The following is a 25,071-nucleotide window of genomic DNA, read 5'->3' as shown; positions in this document are numbered from 1 at the left end:
CTCTCTCTCCTCCTAATACACACTTTTTTTAGTAAGGGGAATACCATGATGTCGCTCTAGCCCGGCCCCTGGAAGAAAGAAGGAGAGTTAGGTGTTAACATAATCACTTAAGAGTCAGCACAAGCCCCTCCCCATGGGCCCTTGCCCCAGTTATAGTGCAGGGAATGGGGGGAAAGAAGTTTCCAAGTATCCTAAAACTGACCCCATTATCCCAGAAATAGTGACACACCTGGCAAATGGGAGGGGACAATTTAACAGAATACCTTGCCATTGGCAAAAAAGCATATCTGAGATAATAGGGGCAAGAAAACGGACTTATTGTTTATCCACTTTTCAGTCAGTTCTCCACAGCTCTAAACCCCAGGCCTTCACCATCAGATCCTCCCTAACTCCTGGGAGTAGATAAGTAAATCTTATGAAAAGCCAAGGTCTATATGCTTATCCTGTCTATTTAAAGGCAGAGAGGATAATAAAGCAACAACATGGGCATCACACTAGGCCCAGAGAAAAAGTTAACCTTGTAAAACACTGGCTCAGTTAAAAAGTATCTCATTATCCTCCCACATGGCTGTTGAAAAGGATCAACTAGCCTCTGGTATTCTTCCAAGGGAGGTTCAATCTTCAACTCCTCCTTAACTCTGGGAAAAGTAGCAAATGTCCAAGCAGTGCCTTCACTACTCTGAGGCCATTCTTCCTGGCCTGTTTTGTAAACACCTTCACTGCCACCAACTCTCAAGGGAAAAAAGGCTGGGGGAAGAACCATCTCTCAGAACAAAGTGGAGAGATCCAGCCCTTATCACCAACTCTTGCTCCAGAAAACGATGATGAGACTGGCCTCCTGGCCTGGCCTGCAACTACCTTCCTCACCCTGCACAGGCAGGAGACCAAGTCCCTGGAGACCAAGGGGAGGGTAAGTGAGGGAGATTCCTCAGATCAGGAGAGAAGGAAACATACAGGGCTCATGGGAGGCGGGGGGAGAGGAGCAGCCCATCTATCCTGACCTGTAGACGCGACCCCGGGGCCTGCTGTTAAAACCACTGTAGAATCGAGAGCGGGAACTGTTGTAGTTGGTGGTCCGGGCACGGTATCGGGCTCGTGGGAAACCCCGGTCTGTTGTGCTGATGCCTGGTCTGTTGGTTCGTTTTGGGATCACCTGACAGTGACAGATGTACAACAAAAAGCCTCAGAATAAGCCTGGAGAGTTTACACAGAACCAGAACAGCAATGGGCATGGGGCTTACCTTGATTTGTCTTCCTCTAAATAGGGACTCATCTAAGGCCAAGGAAGTCCTCACTGACTCTTTGTCTGAGAACTCTATATATGCAAACCTGAAAAGAATAATAGTCATTTTATCTATCTGAAGTTTAAAAAAGCAGCTTACGTGTCAAATCCAATTTTTAGGCATGCTTTACTCAAGTAATAACACATCCACATTTTTTTATTACTTTTCAAAAAATTCTTAAATGCAAGATTTCAATCCAAATTTCTAGCTACTCTTGGAAAATTATAAAACAGTATCCACAGGGCCTGGATTTCCATATAGCAGAATCAGTTAGGGCTAAGCAGAAGCTGTCCCTCTCTCTTCTAGCTCATGAATACACCCACACTAACCTTCATCTTTATCTAAAGGCCTCTGAAAGCATTTACGTGCAACTCCTGATATACATCTCCATTAATTCCTCATAAGATGAACACCACTTACTTTAACAGCAAGTTAACTTACTGTTCAATATAAAACATTTTGTCTACTTTTAAAATGTGATTAAAATGACCTCAACTTACTTCCCTACTTACCCTTTAGGATGGCCACTAAATTTGTCACAAAGTATGGTAACACGGTTGACTGAACCACAACCATGAAAGTGTGCTTCCAGCTCTTCTGCTGTTGCACCATAGTCCACCTGTGGGGATAAAGGGGTTATGTTTCACACGTACTGGGCAAACAAGCTCCCATCTCAACAGGTATCTCCGCCGAGCCTCTGGGCTGGGCCACCATATACACCAAGGCACATCAAATCTGATTCTTTAAGAAATTAATCCTTTTCTCTTCCCAACCCTAAAGCCTCTGCTGATCACCAGTACCTTTTACCCCCTCCAAACCCTCCCAATATTCCCCAAATCCACCACCTATCCTTGAGATGTTCCTTTCAATATTCCTACTAAGCAACTCCCAAAACAAGAGCTTCCCCCAACACTAATCAGGGCCCTAATACATACATTGCCAACATAAATGGAACGGGCATCAGCCTCCATCTTCTCTTCAATGGACATGATCACTGGGCCAGCTTTGAAGAAAAAAGAAATCGGAGGGGAAAACAAAGCTAGTTTTCTATTTGACCAATAAATGTACCCCTCCCACCACCAGTGCTACAGTGAAGGCAAAGATTTAGGTCTGCTCTGTTCCCTGCTGTACCCATTATCAAGAATACCATCTAACACACAAAAGGTACTCAGTGAACATTTGACAAATCAGCAACAGATTAACACAGTCCTAAAAACCAGAGAGAACAGTACAGGAATTCCCTCCTTCCCCCAAACCAAGTCCCTGTTTATTGAATAACTTTGAGTGAAATCATTTGAAAAGTGAACAAAATCAAGGGAACCCAAACTCAACATTTCTGGATTAAAGGGAAAGCCCCCTGTAGTGGAGCAATTTCTTAGGACTCTTAAAAGGTCTCAAACTAAAAGAAGAACCATGAGCCTTGAAGGTCAAATGCCAATTGGAAACCTCCACAAAGAGTAGAGGTAGAATAAAGAACAAAGAGCAACACATGTAAAAAGGACAAAGAAAGGCACAAGATTACCATCATCAAAACAGGTTTTTGCCTCACTAAGGTCAGAGGAACACACAATGGACAATGACCACAGCACCTACCCAGTAATTGCTCAGACAAGCAGCCTCAAAGTCCCGAGCATCTAATCCCATACAACCCGTGTTCGCATAACCCTTCCGAGGACCCGGGTTCCGCGTGCAACCGCCAGTTACTCACCATTGCCTGGAGGTGGACTCATATTCATCTGTTTCTCTACCTCGTTCTGTAGCTCCTTTAGCTTCTCGGCTTCTTCCTCCATCTCCCTGACTCGAGCTTTGATCGCTTCCAGCTCCTACAATGAGTGGAGAGGGTATGGAGAAGAGCTTAACAGGAACCAACGCAAGGGCTGCGCCCAGCTCTCCGTCCGAGCGCGGCCTCATGCTCGGCCATTTCCCTCGCCCCACACACGGGTCACGATGAAAAGAAAAGCAAGCTACCTTCTCTAAAACAATACTAAGCACCCATAACGCCCGAATCAACCCGGCTAGGCCCCTTCTGGCGGTCGAGGATCCGTCCCCGGCCCTGCCCCAGCCACGTTATTCCCCGCCCACCCCCACCCCCCGCCTGCCTCCCGCCTGCCTCCCGCTCGCCCGAGCTCTGGGCCTCCCGTGACACGGACGGCCCTGCTCGTTCGCCCTCCTTCCCTCACCGGGTCCTCAATGGCGCCGTCCCCCGGGTCACCCTCGACCAGTCCCGGCTCCTCCTCCTCCTCCTGGCTGCCGGGGGCTCCCGAGCCAGGCCCAGGGCCCGGAGCTCCCGGGGGGGCGCGGGGCCGGGGCGGCTCCTCTTCGGGCTCGGGCTCCGGCTCGGGCTCCAGCAGCAGCTCCTCAGGCTCCAGTTCCTCAGACTCCAGGCCGTTCCCGTAGTCCCCTGCGCCCCCCGGGGCCCCCTCCCCGGCCTCCCCACCGGCCCCGGGCACAAGATGGCGCCGCCGCCCCGGCCCGGAGCCCCGACCGCCCGCAGCCCCCGCTGCTGCTGCCGCCGCCGCCGCCGCCGCCATCGCCGCTCAGACTGGGGCCCGCCGCCCGGCGATTGGAGAACTGCGCCGGGCACGCCGAGGATTCATTAGTCTAGCAGCCTGCCCGTCACCACCAGCTAGGACTCCATTGGGGAATATTACTTGACAATCAAATAAGATCCCACCCTTAAGGCGGGATATTGCAACAAATTCTCAAATCCCGGTAGGGGAATTGGTCTGTCAATCAACACATGTCCCACCTCCTCTCAAGTCCTTAGGTAACAATACCGCCAGAGCTGTGACGACATTCCTGCTTCCCGCCCCGCCTCCAGGCGGATCCGCGAAGTATATGACGTTCGGGGATTGGCTGCTGGCTGGGTGAGGGGAAAGAACCAGTCTTCCGATCGCCTTGCCGCACCGGCCGTCTCAGATGCCGATTGGCTCGCGGGATTTGAAGGGCTAACACCCGTTTCGTGACAGGTGAACCTTGCCCCGCAACGGACGGCCAGGCTTCCATCAAGGGAAACCCGAGGTCACATGACTAGTCCTTAGGGAGGCCGCCATTTTGACACTACTGGTTGCCAAGTAGAGAGCTGTTGGAAGGCAGAGGCCGGAAACATTGAGGCGGTTTCTGGAATCTGGTTTGCTGACCAGGAAAGAATCAGTAGATGGGATGTTGCTGGAAATGGAGGTTCTGAATGGCGCTTTCCAGTAAGCTTACTTTTCCCATCCAAGTTATTGGTACCAACATCCACCAACCAGTTCTCCCAAACCAAAAAGCAGGGAGGAATCCTCACTCCAGAGCTACTAGCCCTGTCTGATCTGTCTTCCTTACACAGGCATACTTTACAAACCCCTGTTCATGCTCCGGTTTTAGCCTTTTTCTTGGACTGTTTGCTACAGCTCCCTAATAGGTCTCTCAGCTTCCAGTGTCATCTTTCCAAGCCTCGCCGCTACTTAGAGCCGGCTCCCTTTTGCTGGCCCGGTAAAAATAAAACTTTACCGTGGCCTTAAGAGATCTCAGGACCAGCCTACTTCGCAAATGTTATTTCCACCCTTCTCGTTCCAGGGGGGTGTACCTGCACACAGGTCTGTACCTCTACACGCAATGTACCCATGTACACTGCAGGCCCCAGCATCGCCTCTACTGAAGAACCTTTCACTACCCCCTCCTTTCCCATAACAAGCAGGCCTAGTCCCACTGTGCGCTCATTTTGTCCTGCATTGTGAGTTTGGGAATGAGTGGCTGGATCCTACTTATATTTGCAACCCCACTGTGGGGCAGTATGCTTTGTACATAATAGATGTCCAATAAATGTTTGCATTTATTGGGGATCTGGGTGCCACCCTCATTTTTCAAGGCTTTCCCACTCCCCAAACCTTCCTTCAGTCCGCAGAGGAATTCCTCCTCGCAGGTTCCCAACACACGTTTGTACTCTGAGATAACCAATGAGACCTAGTCCTGGAAAGCAGGGTTGCCCTATTGTAGCAGTGTTACTACGCGTTTTTTAAAAAGTAAGGAATGACGGTGTTAAGTTTGCAAAAGGGTTATTTGTGGACAGACCAAGCTACGATTTGACAGCCAGATTCAAATGAGGCCATTCAAATTAGTTAAATCAGACAACCCCAATAGGATGTGTATGGCTGGGGCAGGGATTTGGACAAGAGGAGATCTCTGTTAGCAAACCAAAAAGTCAAAAGCTTTTCAATATACCCCATTCTTCCCCTCACCCTCACTTCTCAAAAATCCTTACCTCAGGAACAGGGGAATTCTGAGCAGAGTCATAGTTCTTAAAATTTCACTGAAAATTACTTCAGCAGCCATCGCAGCTCCAGTGGTCTGGGAGAACTAACGTGAGCACCGAAGACAAACCCTAAAAGATTGTGAAGTCGCTGGAAGAAAAAGGTTTTCTACTAATCTTAACCTAATCAAGATGTTGATGTTTTATTGGTGCCTGATTTAAGCTAATCAGGCAAATCAAGGGAAATGTGATTTTTTAAATAATGCTTCAAATCCTAATTTTGTTGAGCACTTGATTTTGTAATAGGTACAATCCTAGATTCCTTATTATATCTCATTGAATCCTTAACAACTCTATGAAGCAAATATTTCCAAAACTATAACTTGTTTTAGGGATGAAGAAAGAGTGAAGTAACACCCAAATCATGGAACTAATTAGCAGTGAGTAGGTGGTAAAAAGTGGTGGGACATCTGACCAGCTCAGGTCGTGACCTCCCCATTCAGGAGTTAGAGCCCTGTGTCAGGCTCTGTGCTGATAGCTCAGAGCCTGGAGCCTGCTTCAGATTCTGTGTCTCCCTCTCTCTGCCCTTCCCCTGCTTATCTCTCTCTCTTTCTCTCTCTCTCAAAAATAAATAAACATTTTAAAAAATTTTGGAGGTGCCTGAGTGGCCCAGTCGGTTGAGCGTCCGACTTCTGCTCAGGTCATGATCTCACAGTTTGTGGGTTCAAGCTCCACATGAGGCTCTGTGCTGACTGCTTGCTCAGAGCCTGGAGCCTGCTTCAAATTCTGTGTCTCCTCTCTCTGCCCCTCCCCCGCTCACGCTTTGTCTCACTGTTTCTCAAAAATAAATAAATGTAAAAAAAAAAATTTTTTTTAAATTTTTTAAAAAAAGAAAAAAATGAGCAGGGAATTCAGAGCCAACTTTCGAAACTTAGGTCAAAATTATTACAAGGTCTGCTTTAATACACAAAAATTACATTATGTATGATGTTGAAATTCGGAAAAAGACTAAATTCCCACAATAGACAAATGTTTAGGCAAGTTGTTATTATATCCAAAGATTATTATGCACCTATTAAAAGGTTTACACATAGTGTGTAATAACATGCAAAAGTAATTATGTTAGGCCAAAGAAGTAAATATAAAATTGTATATAAAGTATGATTAAAGTATCATTATGATGTCTTAGTTTTTAAAAAAATAATTTGGACTGGGGCACCTGGGTGGCTCAGTCCGTTAAGCTTCCAACTTCGGCTCAGGTCATTATCTTGCAGTTTGTGAGTTTGAGCCCCGTGTTGGGCTCTGTGCTGTCGGTTCAGAGCCTGGACCCTGCTTTGGATTCTGTGTCTCCCACTCTCTCCGCCTCTCCCCGCTCATGCTCGCTCTCTCTCTCTCTCTCTCAAAAATAAATAAACATTTAAGAAAATTAAAATAAAAAAAATAATTTGGACTGAAAAAATAAATAACTTGGACTTCAGGGGAAAAAAGGGAGCAAGAATCAGTTCGATGTTTCCTTTGGTAATATGTACTAAAAGCTTTCAAAATGTTGAGATTCTTAAACCAGTAATTGTATTTCTTATGATCTGCTCTAAAGAAATAATCTAAAAACTGGATCAACATTTGAGAATAAAGACATTCATCAGAGTGAAAAAAATGTAAGCAACTTGAATGTCCAAGTGGCATACTCAGGAAAATTATTATATACACATAGATGTAATTTTATATGGTCATTATGCCTTCAAAACATTTTTAGTAACAAGGAAAAACTGCAATATAATGGTAAGCAGAATTGTAGTATAGAAAATTGTATATACAGTATGATCATAAAATATAAGCACGGACAGAAGATGGGAAAGAAATACGCCAAAATATTAATAGTAGTAATTTCTGAGTAGTAGGATTATAACTGACTCATAATTTTCTATGTTCTATGATTTTTTTCCACAATATCATATATTATTTTTGTTTAAAATTAAAAAACCTTCCAACTCCCAAATTACTCTAATAAGCATGATTACTTTTACAAACACATTTAAAAAGATATTTGAATGGTGACTTGTAAAGTAAGATACTTCCCTATTAGACTGTAAACTGTAAAAGGCAGGGACATCATCATAATTATATTTGTATTCTCATTGCCCATCACTCTGTATTCAATAAATGGTAACTGCATTAATGATCTTCCGTAATAATTTTAATATCTTACCTGTTGTTGATGCATAGAGAACATCAAAGAGATAAGTTTCTAAGAATGAATTTGTAAAAAATTATTATGCAATGATGTGAAATCTACCCATTATGAGTATAATTTTCCTTCATTAATAACCTCTCAATAGAGGGCCATGGAATTTTGGGAAAATGGAAACTCATTGATGCTGTGTGCCAGAAGAAGGAAACATGTGCTAATAGAAGTGAATGGATAGTGGAAAAAAAGGAGAATTAGGGGTGCCTGGGTAGCTTAGTCGGTTAAGTGTCTGTCTCTTGTTTTCAGCTCAGGTCAGAGGATCTCATGGTTTGTGAGTGTAAAACCCGCATCGGGCACCATGGTGACAGTGCGGAGCTTACGATTCTCTCTCTTCGTCTCTCTCTGCCCCTCCCATGCACTATGTGTGCGTTCTCTTTCTCTCTCTCTCTCTCTCTCTCTCTCTCAAATAAACTTAAAAAAAAAAAAAAAGAATTAAATCACTAAAAGGGGATGAGGGCAACTCCAGTTCTGTACAAAAGGGAAAAGTTTTCTTACTAAACAACATAAATACTTGGCTTTTTGGTAGTTTCATTCCTGCTTTTAACTCTTGCTTTTTTTGCATGCTGCAATAATTCTCTATAACCTAGAACTACGTTATTTAATGTGGTACCTCTTAGTCACAAATGGTTTGAGCACTTGGAACATGAGTAGTCTGACTGGAGATGTACTGAAAGTATCAAATATACACGGAATTGCAAGACTCTGTATGAACAAAAGACTGTAAAATAAATTAATAATTACTTAATATTAATTATAGGTTGAAACTATAATAATTTTTACACTGGGCTAAGTAAAACATTGTGAAAATTAGTTTTATAACTGTTCCTTTTTGTTTTAATGAGACTACTAGAAAATGTAAAACTACATATATGGCTTGCGTTATATTTCTGTTGGACAGTGCTGATACAGAACCTTGAAACCTTGATCATATACTTACCTCTATCGTGGAGCCAACTCTCAATTATTTTCTAATGCAAAGTCTAGCCTCGCCTACCTTAATTCCTTAGGTCTGTCCTTGCAGGGAAGTGAGGTGTGCACTTAAATGAGAAAGAACCTCCTTTGGGCTGCTTATTTTCTATTCTGCTTCGTTAACTTTTTAAAAACTTAAACTTATTTTAATATGCTGTACCAGAAATATGTGTTCTTTATAAAAAAAAATCAGAAAATACTGACAGTAAAAAGAACAAAATAAAACACCAGTAAAATCCAACACCCACAGATAATCACTAATGATATTTTGGCATATATCCTTCCTGAAATTTTCAGTACATAAATACATACAGAGGCATGTACACACACACATATTTACATATTTATTTTAGCAAAGTGGGATCATACTGTATATATTGTTTTCTATTTTCTTTTTTACCAAGATAGAAACATCTTTCCGTATCAATAAAAATATTTTTCCAATTTCATTTTTCATGACTTTCCTCAAAAGTCACCTTAGAAATGAGGGTTTTCCCTGACTATTCTATTTAACATTGAAATTTACAGTTACACTTTCCTAATTCCATGCTAATGAATTATTTTTCTTTATAGCATTTATCACTTCATAACATGAAATGTTATGTTAATGAATATCAGAAGTGAAGTGAGTAAGGGGAGAAATGCTCATTGTCATTAGAGGCCGAACCACAAGTGAGGACTTGGTCACCATCACACAAAGATTTGGGGTAAGTTTTCCTTGTTTTGGTTTGTTTTTTGTTTATAGCCATCCCAAAGTACTGTATATACACACCCTCTTAAGATTTGGGTTGGCATAGGGGCACCTGGGTGGCTCAGTCAGTTAGAACTTGGAGCCTGCTTCAGATTCTTTGTCTCTCTTTCTTCTCCTCTCTCTGCTCCTCCCCCACTAGCACTCTGTCTTTCTCTCGCAAAAATAAATAAACTTAAAAAAACCTGTTTTTAAATAAATAAAATTAAAAAAAGATTTGGGTTGACATAGATGGAGCTCTTGGCTTTGGGCATTTGGCAGGGGTTAGGAGATGGGGAACAACTCTGATTTTCTTTTCTTTATGGTCTCAACACTTTCCCAAGTCCTTGTTACTCTAATTCTTGCCATTAACAAGGTCACGAAGAGATGATTAGATCAAGAAATGTCCTGACACCAGGCTATAGAGTGTAGAAGTCACAAACCCTGCTCAGTCCTTCTCATTAAACTTCTGGGCTTTATTTTTTTTTAATACGACCATTACATATTACACAAAAATAAAAGTCAAATGAACTTGATATTTATAAATTATTAAATAAAAATACAGGAATATATATTTATATTTATAGAGCTTTTTCTTTTCTTCTAAACTAACCAAATCTGTTCTCTCGCCATTTTATGATTTAAAAAAGTAAAATAGTATATACCCTAGAATAAGTGGGGAGTAGGATTAATAATCGCAGGACCTAGTTGCCCTACTTCTGCTCCTTCCTTGGCCTAAGCAAAATCCCTATATGTCCCTTTGGGCTCTGGAGAGCAAGAAACACCCTCTCTACCTATTTAATCTCTGAAAAATGGCAATTAGATTTATTTCCCTTATTTTTTAAAAAATGAAATAGATTTAAAAATTGGGAGCCATACTCAGCCTTCCTGGCCAAGAGCTAATCCCAAGGAACTATATGGCTCTAGAAGAGTCTCTAGTTTTCCCTGACAGAAGAGTCTCTGGGGTTTCCATTGCCCCTCAAGAACAGGACAGATCAAAACTGCCCACTACGGTCCCATTCAAGCTATGCTTCTGGGAATCCAAGCCCTTTACCCTTTCAGAAAACAACTTCTCCTTCTACCAAGGTGTGAAGGCCTCAGAGCAGGGCATTTCAGTTACCTGACCACGGTCCCTGCTGCTCCTGTTTGCTAAAGGCCCCCAGGAGAGTTAACAGGGATAGGTGGTCTTGTGGTAGAGGGGAGGGTGGAGTCTGCCCCAAACCTGGGGGAGCACAGGCTCCAATTTGGAGCTGATGGTCTAGTCAGTGGTTTTCCAACTTTTTTTTTCAGCAGCAAACCCCTTAATGCAAATAAAATCTTACCCTGAACCCCGATATGTAAGACAGCTACAAGGGGAGCTATTCTGTTTAAGGACAAGTAGCCCAGCTTGCTCAGCACCCCCTCCCTTCACCTCCCCAAGGCCTCCTGAGGCAACCCCTAGGAAACCTCAGGGCTCTGCCAAGCAGCCTGAAAACCACTGGTCTAGTTTGTCCTGAGCAAGTCAGAGACCCCCCACCCCACCCCAACTGCCTGCCACAGACCAGCTCTGAGTTTCTGGTATCAGCATACTCACGATGGACCAAGTGGCACATGCAGTCTTCCACCTCCCCTATAAATACCATTAAAAAGTGCAGCCCTCTCTCAAAAGCAAAAGTCTGGGCTAAACACCTGAGGCCAATTTTGGTCCCACATTCTTGTGAGTACAACTATGTTGCCACATTTTGGGACCAAATGAAAATCCCAAGAAGAGTCAACTATGGTCTAGCTAAGCTGATCAGTGCTCAGGATCAAGGGCAGGGTTCTAGAGCACTGTGTCTGAAGTCAGCATTGGAGAGCAGCAATTTTAGCACCTTGGGAAGTGCAGCAGTGAGGTCTGGCTCAGGGCATGCATCTGGAGTGAAATCATTTCTTTCTCAAAAGAAAAAGCTATAAGTGGAATCTGTTCTAGAGGACTGTGAGCTCTAAAGTTAATGTCCTCAGACTCAGAGGTACAGACAAGTAACACCCATGCAAACAGCGTGGCTTCAAAGAAAATATAAATGCTTCTAGGTCATGGTAGGTACTCTAGAACCCATATATCTGGCCCTTGATAAAGCAGCACCAAAGCCCACTACACAGAATAGGCCAGTCACGGAGTATAGGTCACCCTCACACCTATGGGGTTCAGAGCTGGAATGTTCCTCTCAAGGCATCAACAGTCTCACTGAGACACAGTGCAAGACCCAGACTGTACTCTAGATCAGCATTTACCTCCACACACTCACAAGGAAAATTAGAGTCCCAATTTAGAGTTTGAGTTTGGGTACAGAAGGTCCCAGAGACAGGGAACACTTTAGGCACCAGTGTGCCCCAGTGGGAGAGGAGGGCGGCAGGTAGGTCCAGCTCCCCACCCACCCCCACTGCAGGCTCCACGGCCCTGTTTTCTGTCAGAGCCCAGGAGGCAGCAGCAAGTGCATGATGCACAAGGAATAGGGACGGTGAAGCAACAGGGCCAGCTAGAAAACTTATCTCCAAAGCCCTGCAAATGACTTTCTGTGGAAAAGTGCCCAAAGCCCTCTTCTGGATACAGTGTTTTTCCCATAGCCTTGAGGCATCAGGACAAGGAGAGGGGGAGGAGGGAGTTGGGAGGAGGGGCAGAGAGCTGCCCCTTGTTCTTGCCACTTCAACAGGGAATGTTTTCTCTGTGAATACGGCCGCCACCATGTTAGACAAGCAGCCTAGCATGCACACAAGCACGTGTGCACATGCATACACATGTCCAAGCAGCCCAACATCACAGCCACCTCTCCCTATCACCTGAGAACTCCAAGCTTCCATTCCAAAGGGATGTGCCTTTGGTGTTTTTCCCCAAATCTCACTCATCCAATGGAGACACAACCCCTTATGCAAATCCTCCTTCTTTAGGGCTACAAAGTAAGCTCTAGTTATAGTTTTGTGTTCCCATACCTATAGGCATGATCTCTCCCACCTCCTCCCAACCCTGGAATGCCTCCATCTCCTGGCCTGCTCGCTTTCCAAACACATCCCCTAATGTCTCCAGCTCATCCTTCCGACTGCCTGCCTGGCACACACAGCTCCTTCCTACAGTACCCTGCCCCTTCCCATCCCCATTCCATGCCCATCCATTCACCCACTTCTTCCAAGGGCATTTCTCTTGTTCTGTTCCTGCTCTCTTGTCCCCCAACTACACCTAGCCCCACCTGGCCCTGGACTTTCTCACTTGCTAGCAAAAAAGGCCCCTACAGTTACCAGGGCCCCCAGTGCCACGGCCCCTGTCAGCACTGTCCTCACTGAGGCCCAGTTCCCCTCCCGCAGACGCCGCGCCTCCTCCAGGGCCCCGTCCCCGTATAGAGCTGTGAACTCCGCCTGTGGGAGAGAAGGGAAGTAGGAGAGAAAGGAGAAAGGGATATCAGGAGAGGAAAGAGTGGAGGAAAGAGGAGAGGAAGAGTTCCAGTTCCATCCACTACAAGCACTACCCCATACCCAGCTCCTCTCCAGCCAAAGCTCTACTGGCTGCAAGCCCCGATCATCCCCCATGAGCGCCTGGCTCATTTGCCCTTTCTGCCTCAAGTGAATCCCAGCCTTTCCCTGGCCAAACATTTTGCTCAGAACTGGCATCCTTTGCCAAGGCTTTCCTGACCCCCTGACACCCCCCCGCCCATGCCACATACTCTGGTGTAAAAAGCTCCTGATGGCTGGATGCCATTTCCCTGCAGGCACTGTGTATTCTGTCCTCTGCTTTGGACCATGAGCCCATCCAGTGATGACTGCATGGCAGCCCTGGAGTGCGTGACACCCATGGTGAGAGCATCTGATTCCACCCAAATAGGGAGACTCAGACCCCAGCCTCCAGCCAGAACCCCTGTCTTCCCTCTGGAGACCATCTTTGCAGAGGGGTGTGCAGAGCAGCAATTGAGAAGCTTCTTACCCAGCCCCCACTGCTGTGGATCCAGTCGGCCAGCCGTGTCTCCAGGTAGGCCACCATCCACTCTTGCACTTGTCCCACAAGTGGCTCCATCTCCTTGTTGACACTCTCAGCACACAGTGCGGCTCCAAAGACAAAGAAGGCCACAAGGCGGCCCCAGTTGGGGCCCCCTTGGAAGAGTTCATCAGAGACCTGGGTGAAGCGTTGCTGGGCTGACCCAGGGGTCACATGCAACTGGGCTGCCAAATCAGAGAAGGTGCGCCGGAAGCGGGTCTCAAACTCATCTCCAGCTGCACGCATGGCTTGGTGCAGTGGGTCAGCTGCTGGGCCCTCCCCAGGGCCTGCTCCACAAACATAACCCTTCTGCCTCAGCTTATAGCCTACAAAGTCTGCCACTAGAGCCCGTGTGTCTGGGGCTGAGGCTGGGGTCGCCATCCGGGCAGCTGTAAGAGTCAAGGATGAAAGACTGGCATGAATATATGGTCAGAGAGCCAGAAGGGGCACTTCAGGCTTGGCCAACCCAGTGAGAGTTGGGAGGAAATGCTCAGAGACCACTGAGCAGGGAGGAGCAAGAATGTGGGAATTAAGTCAAGGTGAGAGGCCAGAGCATGAGGGGCTGACCATTAATTTGTAATGTGTTAAATTAAATGTAAAACAAGCAAATTTTATTTTTAAAATACTTTAGATTATTTCCATAATAAAAAAACACCAACTCTATAACCCCCCTACAAACCCCCTTTCCACAATACACACCATTTTAGCTTAGGGTCTTAGTACCTCCCCAGAGGGAAGATGTGAAGATGCTGGCAGAGGCACAAGATGGGGGAGGAGACAGGAGCTGAAGGAAAAGGTGGGAGAAGCAAAGGGCTGCCAGGGACAGAGAAGGAAGGGGACACTCACCCAGCCTGGATGGCAGCTTTTAGGACCCAGCGCTGGTGGCAAGGAGCCCCCAGCTGGGGCCTTTCATCCTCCTGGCCAGCGTGGAGCCCTGGGAAGGGGAGGGGGAGAGCAGAGCTAGGCGGGGAAGGCCATGGATCACAGTCTGGACAGAGAAGGCTGGGGGTGCAGCTCCCGGGACCGGCCCCTGCCCCCAACGTTCTACCAGCTGTGTGGCCGAATCCATGTTTAATGACTGTCCTCCCAGGAAACCCAGGGCCAAGGGCTTCCTGCCGACACCGTATCTACTCCCGGCTCCCCCCAGTGCAATCCAACAGCCCAGCTCCTCCTTTACCCCCACCCTCAGCAAGTCTCCAACCCCTCCTGCCTGCCAGGTTAGGGATCTCACGGGTCAGGCCGCTGCCAGGATCCGGGCCGTTTCCTGGTGCAGAAGCTGGGAGGGAGGGAGAGACGGAGGAAGGGAGGGAAGGAAGGAGGGAGGAGAAAGGGGGGTGGGAGGGAGGGCCCGGCGCCGGGTGATGATGGGGCCCAGAGATGCGTCCAGAGAGAGGGGCGGAGCTGGGAAGCAAGCTTGGGAAGGCCACAACTCCGGAAGAGAGAGGGCTGCTGGAGGCCAAGAGAGCAGGGTGGAGAGGAGACAGAGGGCCAGGTTGGGCTCCTGAGCCTGAAGACTGCCCAGAGAAGCCAGCTAGACCTCAGGAAACCTCGGAGCAAATTCAGCATTTCCAGAAGGTCTCTGATGTTCCACGCACTTGTTGAATTTTTCCAGCCTTAGAGTGGATGCCTGAATTAGAGGAGCAGTTCATTCCAGTGGGAGCTGCCTGCCAGGTGCCTCGCCCTGTGGTACTGGCAGACATGACATAGACACCGGACATCTCACTTCCTCTTTTCTCCAGGAACTTTAACCCAGTAGTCGCTTCAGAGGCTGGGGCTTTAACCAGGCATCAAGACTTGGATCGCAAGTAGTTTCTGCAGGTAACTTTTCTTCACCTTTTTTCTTTTCTTTTCTTTTTTTTTGTAATCAGATTGGTTTTCTTTTTACTTCTCTTTACTCAACACATGAACTTATTCTCATTATGACAAGTTCAAACAATATAAAGGTATAAGGGGAAAAAAATACGAGTCCTCAATCTCCCTCCTTCTACCCTTTGCACAAATCCACCTCCCTTCCTGGAGGTTACCAATGTCAAGGTTGCTGTTTACCCTTTCAGACAGACAGATAGATAGATAGATAGATAGATAGATACACCTATTATTTATACATGGCAATATATTTATACAAAACAGTTCACAGGATATGAAGCAGTCTGACCACAGGTGATCCTCAGGAGGGCCCTTGAGCATTCTGACTGGGCCCCTGGGCCCCGCTGGCTCTTGCAGCTGGCATTTCCTTAGGCTCCATTTAGAGGGATCTCTAGCCAGAGGCTAGAAAGAGGCAACCCAGTTCTCCTTTCCTGCTGGTTCCCTTTGCTTCTACCTCCAGTTCAAGTCTTGATATTCCTACCTGCCCCTACAGTCACTGGAGAAGAAAGGTCATATCTGTAACAATGATCGTAACAACTAATACATTTTGAGGACTTATTAGGTGCTAATATAGCTAATAGCTAATAGCTAATTAGGTGCTTTCTTTTTGTGCATGATATTTTATCCTCACACCAATCCCTATGCTGTTTTATCCCCATTCTGTGGGTGAAGAAAGTGAGGCTTGGAGAGGTTAAGTAATTTACCCAAAGCCATATACTTAGAAATTGTACTCAATTTTGTCTGACTTTAATGTTTATTTATTTTTGTGTGTGTGTGTGTGTGTGTGAGAGAGAGAGAGCACGAGCAGGAGAGGGGCAGAGACAAAGGGAAACACGGAATCCCAAGCAGGCTCCAGGCTCCAGCTGTCAGCATAGAGTTGGACACAAGGCTCGAACCCACAAACCACGAGATTATGACCTGAGCTGAAGTCAGACACTTAATCAATTGAGCCACCTAGGTACCCCTCAATTTTGTCTCACTTTCAAGTTTGTCTTCACTTTACCTATATTGCTATAACGTCATCTCTTCTGCTTCAGGTAATCAATGTTGTTTTAACACCATTTATAAGTCTAAACTCATTTATCCCTTCCATTCTGAATGTACAGCAGATTCCACACCTTTATGACTGTATCCTTTCAACCATCCTCATTTCTTCTTTGCTCTTAGGCTGATCATTCCAGCTGCCACCAACAAGTCTGCCTTCTTCTTTAGAGAATAACCTAGTCCAGTCCTTCCTGTGCAATACTAATTTCTTCTAAGACACTTACTTGAAATAAAAACATTTTTAAGTCTCAGGATCCAAATATATTTCTATATGCCTGCCCATTTATTTATAAGCTCTGTGAGAGCAGGAACAGAATTTTATTCACTTTTATGTCCCTCTGGCCTAATAAGCCCTCAGTAAATGTTTATTGAACAAATCATTCAATGCCTCTGGCCAGTTATTGAGTAGGCCAACACTGATGCTTGAAGATAACCATAGTGGCTATTTAAGAAACAAAGACTGAACTGTAAAGAGGAAAACAAGAAAAAAGAAAGAAACAAAGATTGATTTGGAATAGAGGTTCAGTGTCAGTCTGAGCAGCCAGAACATAGCAGCTGGACCAACACAAATTATACCTGGTCCAAAGCTGTGTATCTCAAGAATCTTCCCAGACCAATATTATGGAGCTAGGGAATGGCAATTCAAACTATAGACAAAGCAAAAGTGTTTTAATAGAAAACCTCAGGCCATATAGGCCCACTTTGAACCTTATCTATTCCTTCAATGATACATTTTACAAGAGCAAGGAAGACAGTTTTTATTTTACAACATTTAATTTATTGCTCCTTACATAGTTATGTGGAAGAAAGTTTTACAAAATGCTTGACTGTAGGGGAGTACAGGTGGCTCAGTCATTTAAGTGGCTAACTCTGGATTTTAGTTCAGGTCATGATCTCATGAGTTTGAGCCCACGTCAGGCTCTGCGCTCACAGCAGCAGAGCCTGCTTGGTATTCTGTCTCCCTCTCCCTCTGCCTCTCCCCCATTTGCTCTCTAGATCTCTATTTAAACAAATAAAAAATAAAAAAATAAAATATAATTAAAATGATTAACACAAATTAGTATAATGTCTAAAATAGGAAAAGTGTATACATATATATGTATATATACACATATATATACATATACATATATATGTGTGTGTGTGTGTGTATATATATATATATATATATATATATATATTATATATATATATATATGTATGTATAAAATAGGAAAATAAAATTCAATAGCCCTCCTGGCTTTGCTAAGGTTAATAGTGGAGTTAAAATGCAAACAGGAATGAATTGTATAAGATAGTATGTGTCTCACTGTTTATTTCCAACTCAGTCACTTGGGATTTTACAGTTAAACTATCCTGCTGCTTTAAATTTAGAAATTCCATTTCTAGGGCACCTGGGTGGCTCACTCAGTTAAGCATCTGGCTTTGGCTCAGGTCAGGATCTCAAGGTTTCTGGAGCCTGCTTCAGATACTGTCTCTCTCTCTCTCTCTCTCTCTCTCTCTCTCTCTCTCTGCCCTTCCCCACTTGATGTCTCTCTCTCTGAAAAATAAACATTAAAAAAAAAAAAAAGAAAGTCCATTTCTACTCTAAGATTCCTCATTACAATACTCTGAAGATGTTAACTACTACTACTAAATGTTTTAATCTTATAGAACCAAGTGGGTACGAGAGTGGGCTCTAGAGCTGGACTGCTGATGTTCTAATCCCAGCTCCTCAATTATTATGTACATGACCCAGGACAAGAGTCCTATCTCCTCTCTCCCTCAATTTTCTCATCTGTCAAGTAGGCATAATAATACTCCCTGCTATTTTGATGGCTGTTTATATGGGTTAATATTTGTAAAACTCTTAAAACTGTACCTAGTACATTGTAAGTGTTATACAAAATCAGTAGGGAATTTAGGGGATTCGATGAATATTTGGGATTTTCTCTCTGCCTCTCCCCTGCTTGCACTCTCTCTCTCTCTCAAAATAACTAAATAAACCTAAAAAAAAAAAAAATCGGAATTTAGGGAAAAAAAAACTATACAAAATACTTCACATCTTTTTTCACTAATGTAGAACAAAATGAAGGAGAAAAAAAGCCAGCTCTGTGCCCCTGTTGGAAGCTCCCACTGGAACTAGAACCCCACAGTTGTAGCTCCAAAAGAGTTGTGTGTCCATTCATTCAATAATTTGAGAGCCTAGTATGTGCTGTAACTGACCAGGAATCAGACACACCCTCTGCCCTCAAAGGCCTTGCAGTGGGGTTAGAGATCAGAACTCTAATCCACTTTTTCACAGATGAGAAAACTGAGGTCCAGAGAAGTTATGCCTTGCTCAAGGTCACACAGCAAAATATCATCAGAGGTGAGACCAGAGCGGTTTCCCACAACTCAGTTCAGAACTCTTTTCCAATTGACCACCCCACCCTTTTGAGGGTCACATCTCAGCTATTTGAGATACTACCTAGTTTTCATGACCCTCCCTTCTGTGCACCCACTGTCACCCTCGCTCCCAAACCTGGAGCCTAGGATTTAGAAAAGAAAACGGTGAGCCCTGAAGAGAAAGTCACACACTGGGTATTTTGAACCATCCTCTGCAAGAAAAGGAAAGGTTACTCTGGTCTCCCAGCATTAACTCTTCCTGTGCCGGAGAGGTTGAGGCCGTTTAAAAACAAAAAACCTGAGTGGTCTCACTCAGGACCGAAAGGGTAGATCCCCGCCCCTGGTAAAGCAGCGAAGACAGATGGGGAGCCACCTGTCAGAGGACTGTGGGCGGGGGCCGGGACCGAGAGGGCCGCGGGACCAGAGGGTGAGCGCCGCTGAGCGCACGCTCAGAGCAGACAGTTCGCAGGAGGCAAGAGATGATGGTCCAAAACCCTGGGAGCTGACGGCCAGAGCGGGAGGAAAGGTAGTCACGGAGGGGAGGCAGAGCTACAGGAGGTGGGGGATCCTGGAGGTGACAGCAAGGAGAGTACGCAACCGCGAGGGGCAGCTCCAGCGAGGACGCCGGGCGGTCGGGCGAGAGAAGGCAGGGCAGCGCCGCGGCGCTGCGGGCGGGCTCCGCCAGGGCGGGGGGTGCCATGTCTCGAGAGCGGCCCCCCCGCACCGACATCCCGCGCAACCTGAGCTTCATAGCCGCGCTGACGGAGCGTGCCTACTACCGCAGCCAGCGGCCCAGCCTCGAGGAGGAGCCGGAGGTGGAGCCAGGCGAGGGCGGGACGCGCCTCGGGGCCCGGTCCCGAGCTCACGCTCCGAGTCGGGGTCGCCGGGCCCTCTCTGCGCCAGCCGGAGGCGGCGGAGTTCGGGTGCCTCGCAGCCGCAGCCCCGACACCCGCAAGAGAGTGCGTTTCGCCGACGCGCTTGGGCTGGAGCTGGCCGCGGTGCGCCGCTTCCGCCCCGGAGAGTTGCCCCGGGTGCCCCGCCACGTGCAAGTTCAGCTGCAGAGAGACGCCCTCCGCCACTTCGCGCCGTGCCAGCCTCGCGCCCGCGGCCTCCAGGTAGGCGGGCGGCATCGGCACGCCCCTTCCCCGGCACCTCCCCTACCCGGTCGCAGCAGGCGGCCGATTTAGCAAGGAACACCCATCTCCATTCCCAACCCTAGGCTTGTTCTCGCTCATCCCTTTTGGTGCCACTCTCCCAGCTGGGCTCCACTCCGACTGCTGGACGCCGGGGTCCGCTTCGGATTGGTCCAGTGCCTCACCCTGACCCCGCCCCCTGTCTCTCCTCTCCTCCCCACCCCCTCAGGAGGCGCGCGCCGCCCTAGAGCCGGCCAGCGAGCCCGGCTTCGCCGCCCGCTTGCAGGCGCAGCGCATCTGCCTGGAACGCGCCGAGGCGGGACCGCTGGGCGTGGCCGGGAGCGCGCGTGTGCTGGACCTTGCCTACGAGAAGCGCGTGAGTGTGCGCTGGAGCGCTGACGGCTGGCGGAGCCAACGCGAGGCCCCCGCCTCCTACGCCGGTCCGGCCCCGCCCCCGCCGCGCGCGGATCGCTTCGCCTTCCGCCTTCCGGCGCCACCCATTGGGGGCGCCCTGCTTTTCGCCTTGCGCTACCGCGTGACCGGCCACGAGTTCTGGGACAACAACGGCGGCCGTGACTATGCTCTACGGGGGCCCGAGCACCCCGGGAGTGGCGGAGCCCCGGAGCCCCAGGGCTGGATCCACTTTATCTGAGACTCTTGCGGCCGACGGCGCAAAAAGCAAAGGCACCCAGGGGCCGGGGGAGCCCGAAGATTTGGCTGGGAAGAACGAAAGAAACCGAAATTGGCTGGGAGCTGTCCAAGAGAGTCAAGTGGGGGAGGGCGAGGAGGACGGGAGAATTCAAAGGGGTGTGGGAGTGGGCGGAATCGAGGAAGGTTGGGAGGTGGTGTAAAACATTAGTTGGATGTGAGTGATAGCAACCCAACGCATATAGGAAAGAAAACCAGAAAAGGCTCTGGGGGGATTAGGGAAAAAAAAGCCAAGATGGGGGTTGATGATGATGTCCTATTCCGTGAGCTGGCACTGGGAGAAAGTAAGTGGGTTCGTCAGGCCTAGGAAGCTGAAGGTTAAGGTTATCTCTTTGGGATTGAGGAAGTATTATGTTTGAAATATGAGCCCACCCTACTGAAGTCATTTGGAGTGCCAGTTTATTCCCTCTCTTACCCGCCTTTGCCACCTCAGGTCCCTAGCCCTGCTCATCCTAAGCTTTAACTCAGCCATAATTGCCTTGCTTAAGTCCCAGGATAAGTCCCCTGTTATTCCCGAAGATCCCAGGCTTCATTCTCCCCTGACTGGCTGGGGAGTGATGGCAGACCCCCGCGGCCCCCAGGCAGTCCTGGGGATTAAAATGAAGGCAAAACCGACTCCAGGCCTGTCCTTGTAGCTAAATAATGTCGTGCCTGAGGAGTTGGTACACTCAGGGGCTTCCAGAAAAATGCCAGCCTTACCTTTCTGGGGTGCCTTTTAATGACCCCTAAGCACTTTATGGAATGCATTTGTCAAGGAACAATGAGTCACAAGAATCACTCTAATTCTGCCTCAGAAGGAAAGAGTCACTGACTAGCTGTATTACTTTGGGCAATGTTACTTCACCTCTCTGGGACCCAGTCTCCAACTTGGGAAATTAGATTTTGATTAAGTGATCTCATACAGCCGATTCTTGCTCTGACATTTTATGATCTACTGAGTGGCAGAGTGTGGATGAAAAGCCACATTCTCCAACCTACAGTTGGAGTACCACAGGTCAGAACACAAAGCATCCCAGCATTGGATTGAGGCCAAGGATGTGTCCTCCAGTTTTTGACACAGATACTCCAGAGGCCAATAAGCATCCCATAACCAGCTTGCAGCCTTATGGTATTCCAACACCTTTTTCAAACTGCAGCTCATCCTCTGCCCCTTGCCTTTTGCTCTTGCCCCCACAGACTCCCAGTCTAGGTGCTCTGAGACAGCTTTGAGTAGGTGCATCTCTGTTGGGGAAAATGATGTTTGGGAGCCCCAGAGATGAAAGGAAACAATGTTGAGGCTCTCTTGAGGATAAAGAATTATGGATATAAGAAATGGAGAACATTTCAAATAAAAAAACAAAGCTACTGAATAATTAAGTGGCACCAGAAGATGGCAGTGTGTTCTATACCCTGAGCAAGTGAAATGGGAAAGCAGGACTCTTCTACCCATTCACAGTCATGCCTTAGGTCTCCCCTCCTGGTTAACCTCTACTGGTAGTTTTTCCTTTCCTGTTACCCTATTCCTAAGCTCTTTGCCTTTTTGTTTGTTTGTTTCTCTCTCTCATCACTTTCACTCTTTTAGCATATAGGGTATTTACCTTCGTTTTCTCTTTTCCATTTGTCTCCCTCTTCATTCTTGTTGATCTCTGCTGTTCCTTCTCCCTCCAGAAGGGGTGGAGAACCCACTTCCTTTTCTCCAAGACCATGGTTGATCCACCTTCCTCCCTCAGGCTCCTTCTTGACAGTCTTCTAGAAAGGAGAAGAGGGAAAAGAAGCAGTTCCTGATGCACATGAACAACTGCTCCCAGGTAACCAGCTCCCTGCACCCTTTTCTATCTGTTAACTAATTTCTCAAAAATTTCTGAATCCCCCTCCTCCTTATTACTAAGAGAGTGCATGCACAAAAGCCCATACATGCATTTAGAACACAGTATGGGGGCTAGTTACCCTGCCCCTCCTGTCCAAAGCCTTAGTCCTTTGAAGGAAGATGGGCGAAAGAGAGGAACTCCAAGTCACTTCTCAGAAATGCTGGCTTAAACATCATCCTTATCTAATGAAGAAAACAAAGAATTTCATGCATCTTGTGGAACACCTTCAGGTCAAAGTACCAGCAGAGTGAAGAAAGAAACTGCTAGAAGCCACAAAGCAATGTGCTTTTTAGTCATCAATGAAGAGCCCAAGGGAGGTTGATGGAGAGGGAGACTGGGTTGAGGCTCAGTGTATAATAATCTCTTGCCTAATGTGTATGCATTATTATTATGTTGTATTAACAATCATAATAGCTCACATTTACTTATCTGCTAAAATCTGGTGTCTTGCATGCAATACAACCCTCAAAACAACCCTATCAGTTGAGTAATATCCCTATTTTAGAGCTTAGGAAACAGCTCACAAAAGCTCAGTAATTTGTTCAAGATCACATAGCTAGTAAATGGCATAGCTGGGATTGTGAACTCAAGATATCTCCAGAGGTTCTGTGCATAACCATTTGATTATAGTTCTTCCTTTAAAAACAAAACTGACAACTTTGCCATATATAGTCTCTTATTAGGAAAAGACCACAGTTTCTAACTGCTCTGCCTTCCTATCCTCCCAGTCTCCTGAACTGGCATAGAGAAGGCAAAGCACTGAGGGGTCCCAATTCCATCCAGGAGCTTGCTGCTGTCTCCTGTACCAGTGTCCCAGCTCTGCAGAATCAGCAAGGGACCATCCTGCCTGCCTGCTAGAGAACTTGGGAGCCCACCTGAACTCAAGCTTTTCCATACATTGGAATTCTCTCCTGGCCCTAACCAACTCTCTACACGTGTTGGTGTGTCATGCCCCTTTCCACTCCCCCAAATAGTTTTGAACTGACCAATCCCTAAAGTTTCCACTAGAAAGTATCCCTGACTAGGACAATTGCTGAATGGTCTGTGCCTGGACCCTCTCTGCAAGCCCTGGTATTACTGAGTAGATAAACGTAAACTGGTTGGAGATGGAATGAAGAATAATCCATTTTTCCCTGAGCTTTCTCAGTAAGAAGTACCATGGCTCACCCACCCCCCATTCTCAGCTTTATGGAGCCAACACATGAATCTTCTAGTTTTCCCATATAGAGCTGCCCCAGGGCCTGGGAGTAAACTGACAGTCTAATCTGATATGGGAAACACTAGGAGTTTGGTGAAATCTTTAGGAAGGTATGTGTTAGGCATTGGGATAGGGACTTTCCCCTAAAGGCTGATGACTATATGAACAGGAGCAATTTGGTGTATATAACATGTCAGCCATAGACGAGGAAGTGTTATATAAGAAAAAACCTTACGCTGGTCAGGGGCTTGGGTCCTTGAAGCAACACAGCTGGACCACTTTGCCTGTTTCTCCTATCCAGACCTTAGATATCTTCCTACACTTAGCTGTCTGATAGCCTTCCTTGTTCTTTTGTTTCTTTATGAATGTAGCGCATCATTTATTGCCACAATAAGCCATAACTTCTGAACTCTCCAATCTAACTCCCACATTTTCTTGCTTCTAACACCTGTGTTTCTCTGGAGCTTCACTGGATCCTTGCAATCCAAAGATCATAGAATCAGAGACCAGGAAAAACTTGTCTTTGGAGATTACTGGGTCCATGCTCCACTACAGATGAGGACACAGGTCCAGAGATGAGAAGTGATTTCAGCAGGGTCAGAGAATTTGTTAGTGCAGCTCAAGATGGGGCTTACCCTCAACCTTTCTGCACACATGCCATTCCTGGGCTATAAAACAGGCCTCTACATAGTCAGATCTGCGATTTTTCATGGCAAGGGATAATATCAGAAATGTTTCATTTTCTCCTGCTACTTTCCATTCCCTTCCCCATCCAGGCATGAAAAGAAACAAAAGGCACTTGTAGTTTTCTTTGTTTTCCCAGTCTTGGCACTTCTTTGGGTGATATTGCTGAGGAACAGTGAAGTTGCTAAAAACATGGTATAATCCACCCATTGACTAACCTGGAGAGGAAATTAAAGTTTGCTTTGTGAATTCCCCCAAACCACTGTTCTCATCAGGCCCTCCCAGAGCATCCTCATACCGTTCACAGTGTAGCCATGTTCACTAGGCCCCAAACCCACTAGTTCTGTGCCTCACTTCAGCTTCCACATGCAACTACCCTTCCTTCTGGATAAAAGACCTCATATGTGAAATAAAGTCAAAATATGAAAGTATATCATATAATATTGAGAAATTGTTTGTTTGGGGTGGAGGGTGGCAAGAAACCCAGAGGCAAGATTCCTCTCTCCCAACCCCCATTTCTTGGTCATCTCATTTCTCTATTTGCTGGTGTCCTATTGCTATGCAAAAGTTGGATGGGCAGAAGATATGGAGGAGTTGGACAGCCCTGGTATAAGACACCCCGGTATAATCCTGCCACCATTTTGGGTAGTGGTGGGAAAGTTATGAGGGTCCAGCTTTATTTAGTTCCCTGGCACCCAGTGCCAATTCCTGGTGCAGTTAAAGGGTACTGCTTGGGTAGAAGCCCTAAGTTTCCCGTTGGATGGGGTGGGGTGGCTATTCTTACTTAAGG

General features: G+C 46.6%; 2 protein-coding genes and 1 long non-coding RNA gene across 11 annotated transcripts; 2 read left to right on the top strand and 1 right to left on the bottom strand.

Annotated features, from left to right (window-relative positions):
* LOC122222349 (bcl-2-like protein 2) lies at window positions 1–14,738 on the bottom strand. 4 transcript variants are annotated; one of them, XM_042942750.1, is made up of 7 exons: window positions 3,464–4,127; window positions 2,992–3,106; window positions 2,219–2,286; window positions 1,796–1,902; window positions 1,242–1,329; window positions 1,002–1,153; window positions 1–68 (listed from the first exon to the last, which is right to left on the bottom strand). In XM_042942750.1, the coding sequence occupies exons 1-7, from the start codon at window positions 3,812–3,814 to the stop codon at window positions 29–31; spliced, it is 921 nt and encodes a 306-aa protein (XP_042798684.1). In that variant the 5' UTR covers window positions 3,815–4,127; the 3' UTR covers window positions 1–28. The 4 variants fall into 4 exon arrangements, with proteins under 4 accessions (XP_042798684.1, XP_042798686.1, XP_042798685.1 ...); XM_042942752.1 differs by lacking the exon at window positions 3,464–4,127 and adding an exon at window positions 3,252–3,346; XM_042942751.1 differs by lacking the exons at window positions 1–68; window positions 1,002–1,153; window positions 1,242–1,329; ... (2 more) ...; window positions 2,992–3,106; window positions 3,464–4,127 and adding exons at window positions 10,024–12,821; window positions 13,384–13,823; window positions 14,281–14,368; window positions 14,666–14,738.
* Window positions 4,113–24,712, top strand: LOC122222351. 6 transcript variants are annotated; one of them, XR_006203709.1, is made up of 6 exons: window positions 4,113–4,252; window positions 5,594–5,678; window positions 9,302–9,435; window positions 13,172–13,428; window positions 15,174–15,252; window positions 22,262–24,712. It is a non-coding gene; the product is annotated as an uncharacterized LOC122222351 (long non-coding RNA). The 6 variants fall into 6 exon arrangements; XR_006203706.1 differs by having other exon boundaries at window positions 5,591–5,678; XR_006203707.1 differs by lacking the exon at window positions 5,594–5,678 and having other exon boundaries at window positions 4,113–4,483; window positions 22,262–22,339; window positions 22,499–24,712.
* PPP1R3E (protein phosphatase 1 regulatory subunit 3E) lies at window positions 19,023–24,712 on the top strand. The gene is made up of 3 exons (XM_042942755.1): window positions 19,023–19,826; window positions 20,074–20,614; window positions 22,200–24,712. The coding sequence occupies exons 1-2, from the start codon at window positions 19,410–19,412 to the stop codon at window positions 20,494–20,496; spliced, it is 840 nt and encodes a 279-aa protein (XP_042798689.1). The 5' UTR covers window positions 19,023–19,409; the 3' UTR covers window positions 20,497–20,614; window positions 22,200–24,712.
* Window positions 24,713–25,071: the final 359 nt, after the last annotated feature.

The sequence above is a fragment of the Panthera leo genome, chromosome B3, assembly GCF_018350215.1.
Source record: "Panthera leo isolate Ple1 chromosome B3, P.leo_Ple1_pat1.1, whole genome shotgun sequence".
Taxonomy (NCBI): domain Eukaryota; kingdom Metazoa; phylum Chordata; class Mammalia; order Carnivora; family Felidae; genus Panthera; species Panthera leo.
This window is presented reverse-complemented; position numbering and strand designations above follow the sequence as displayed.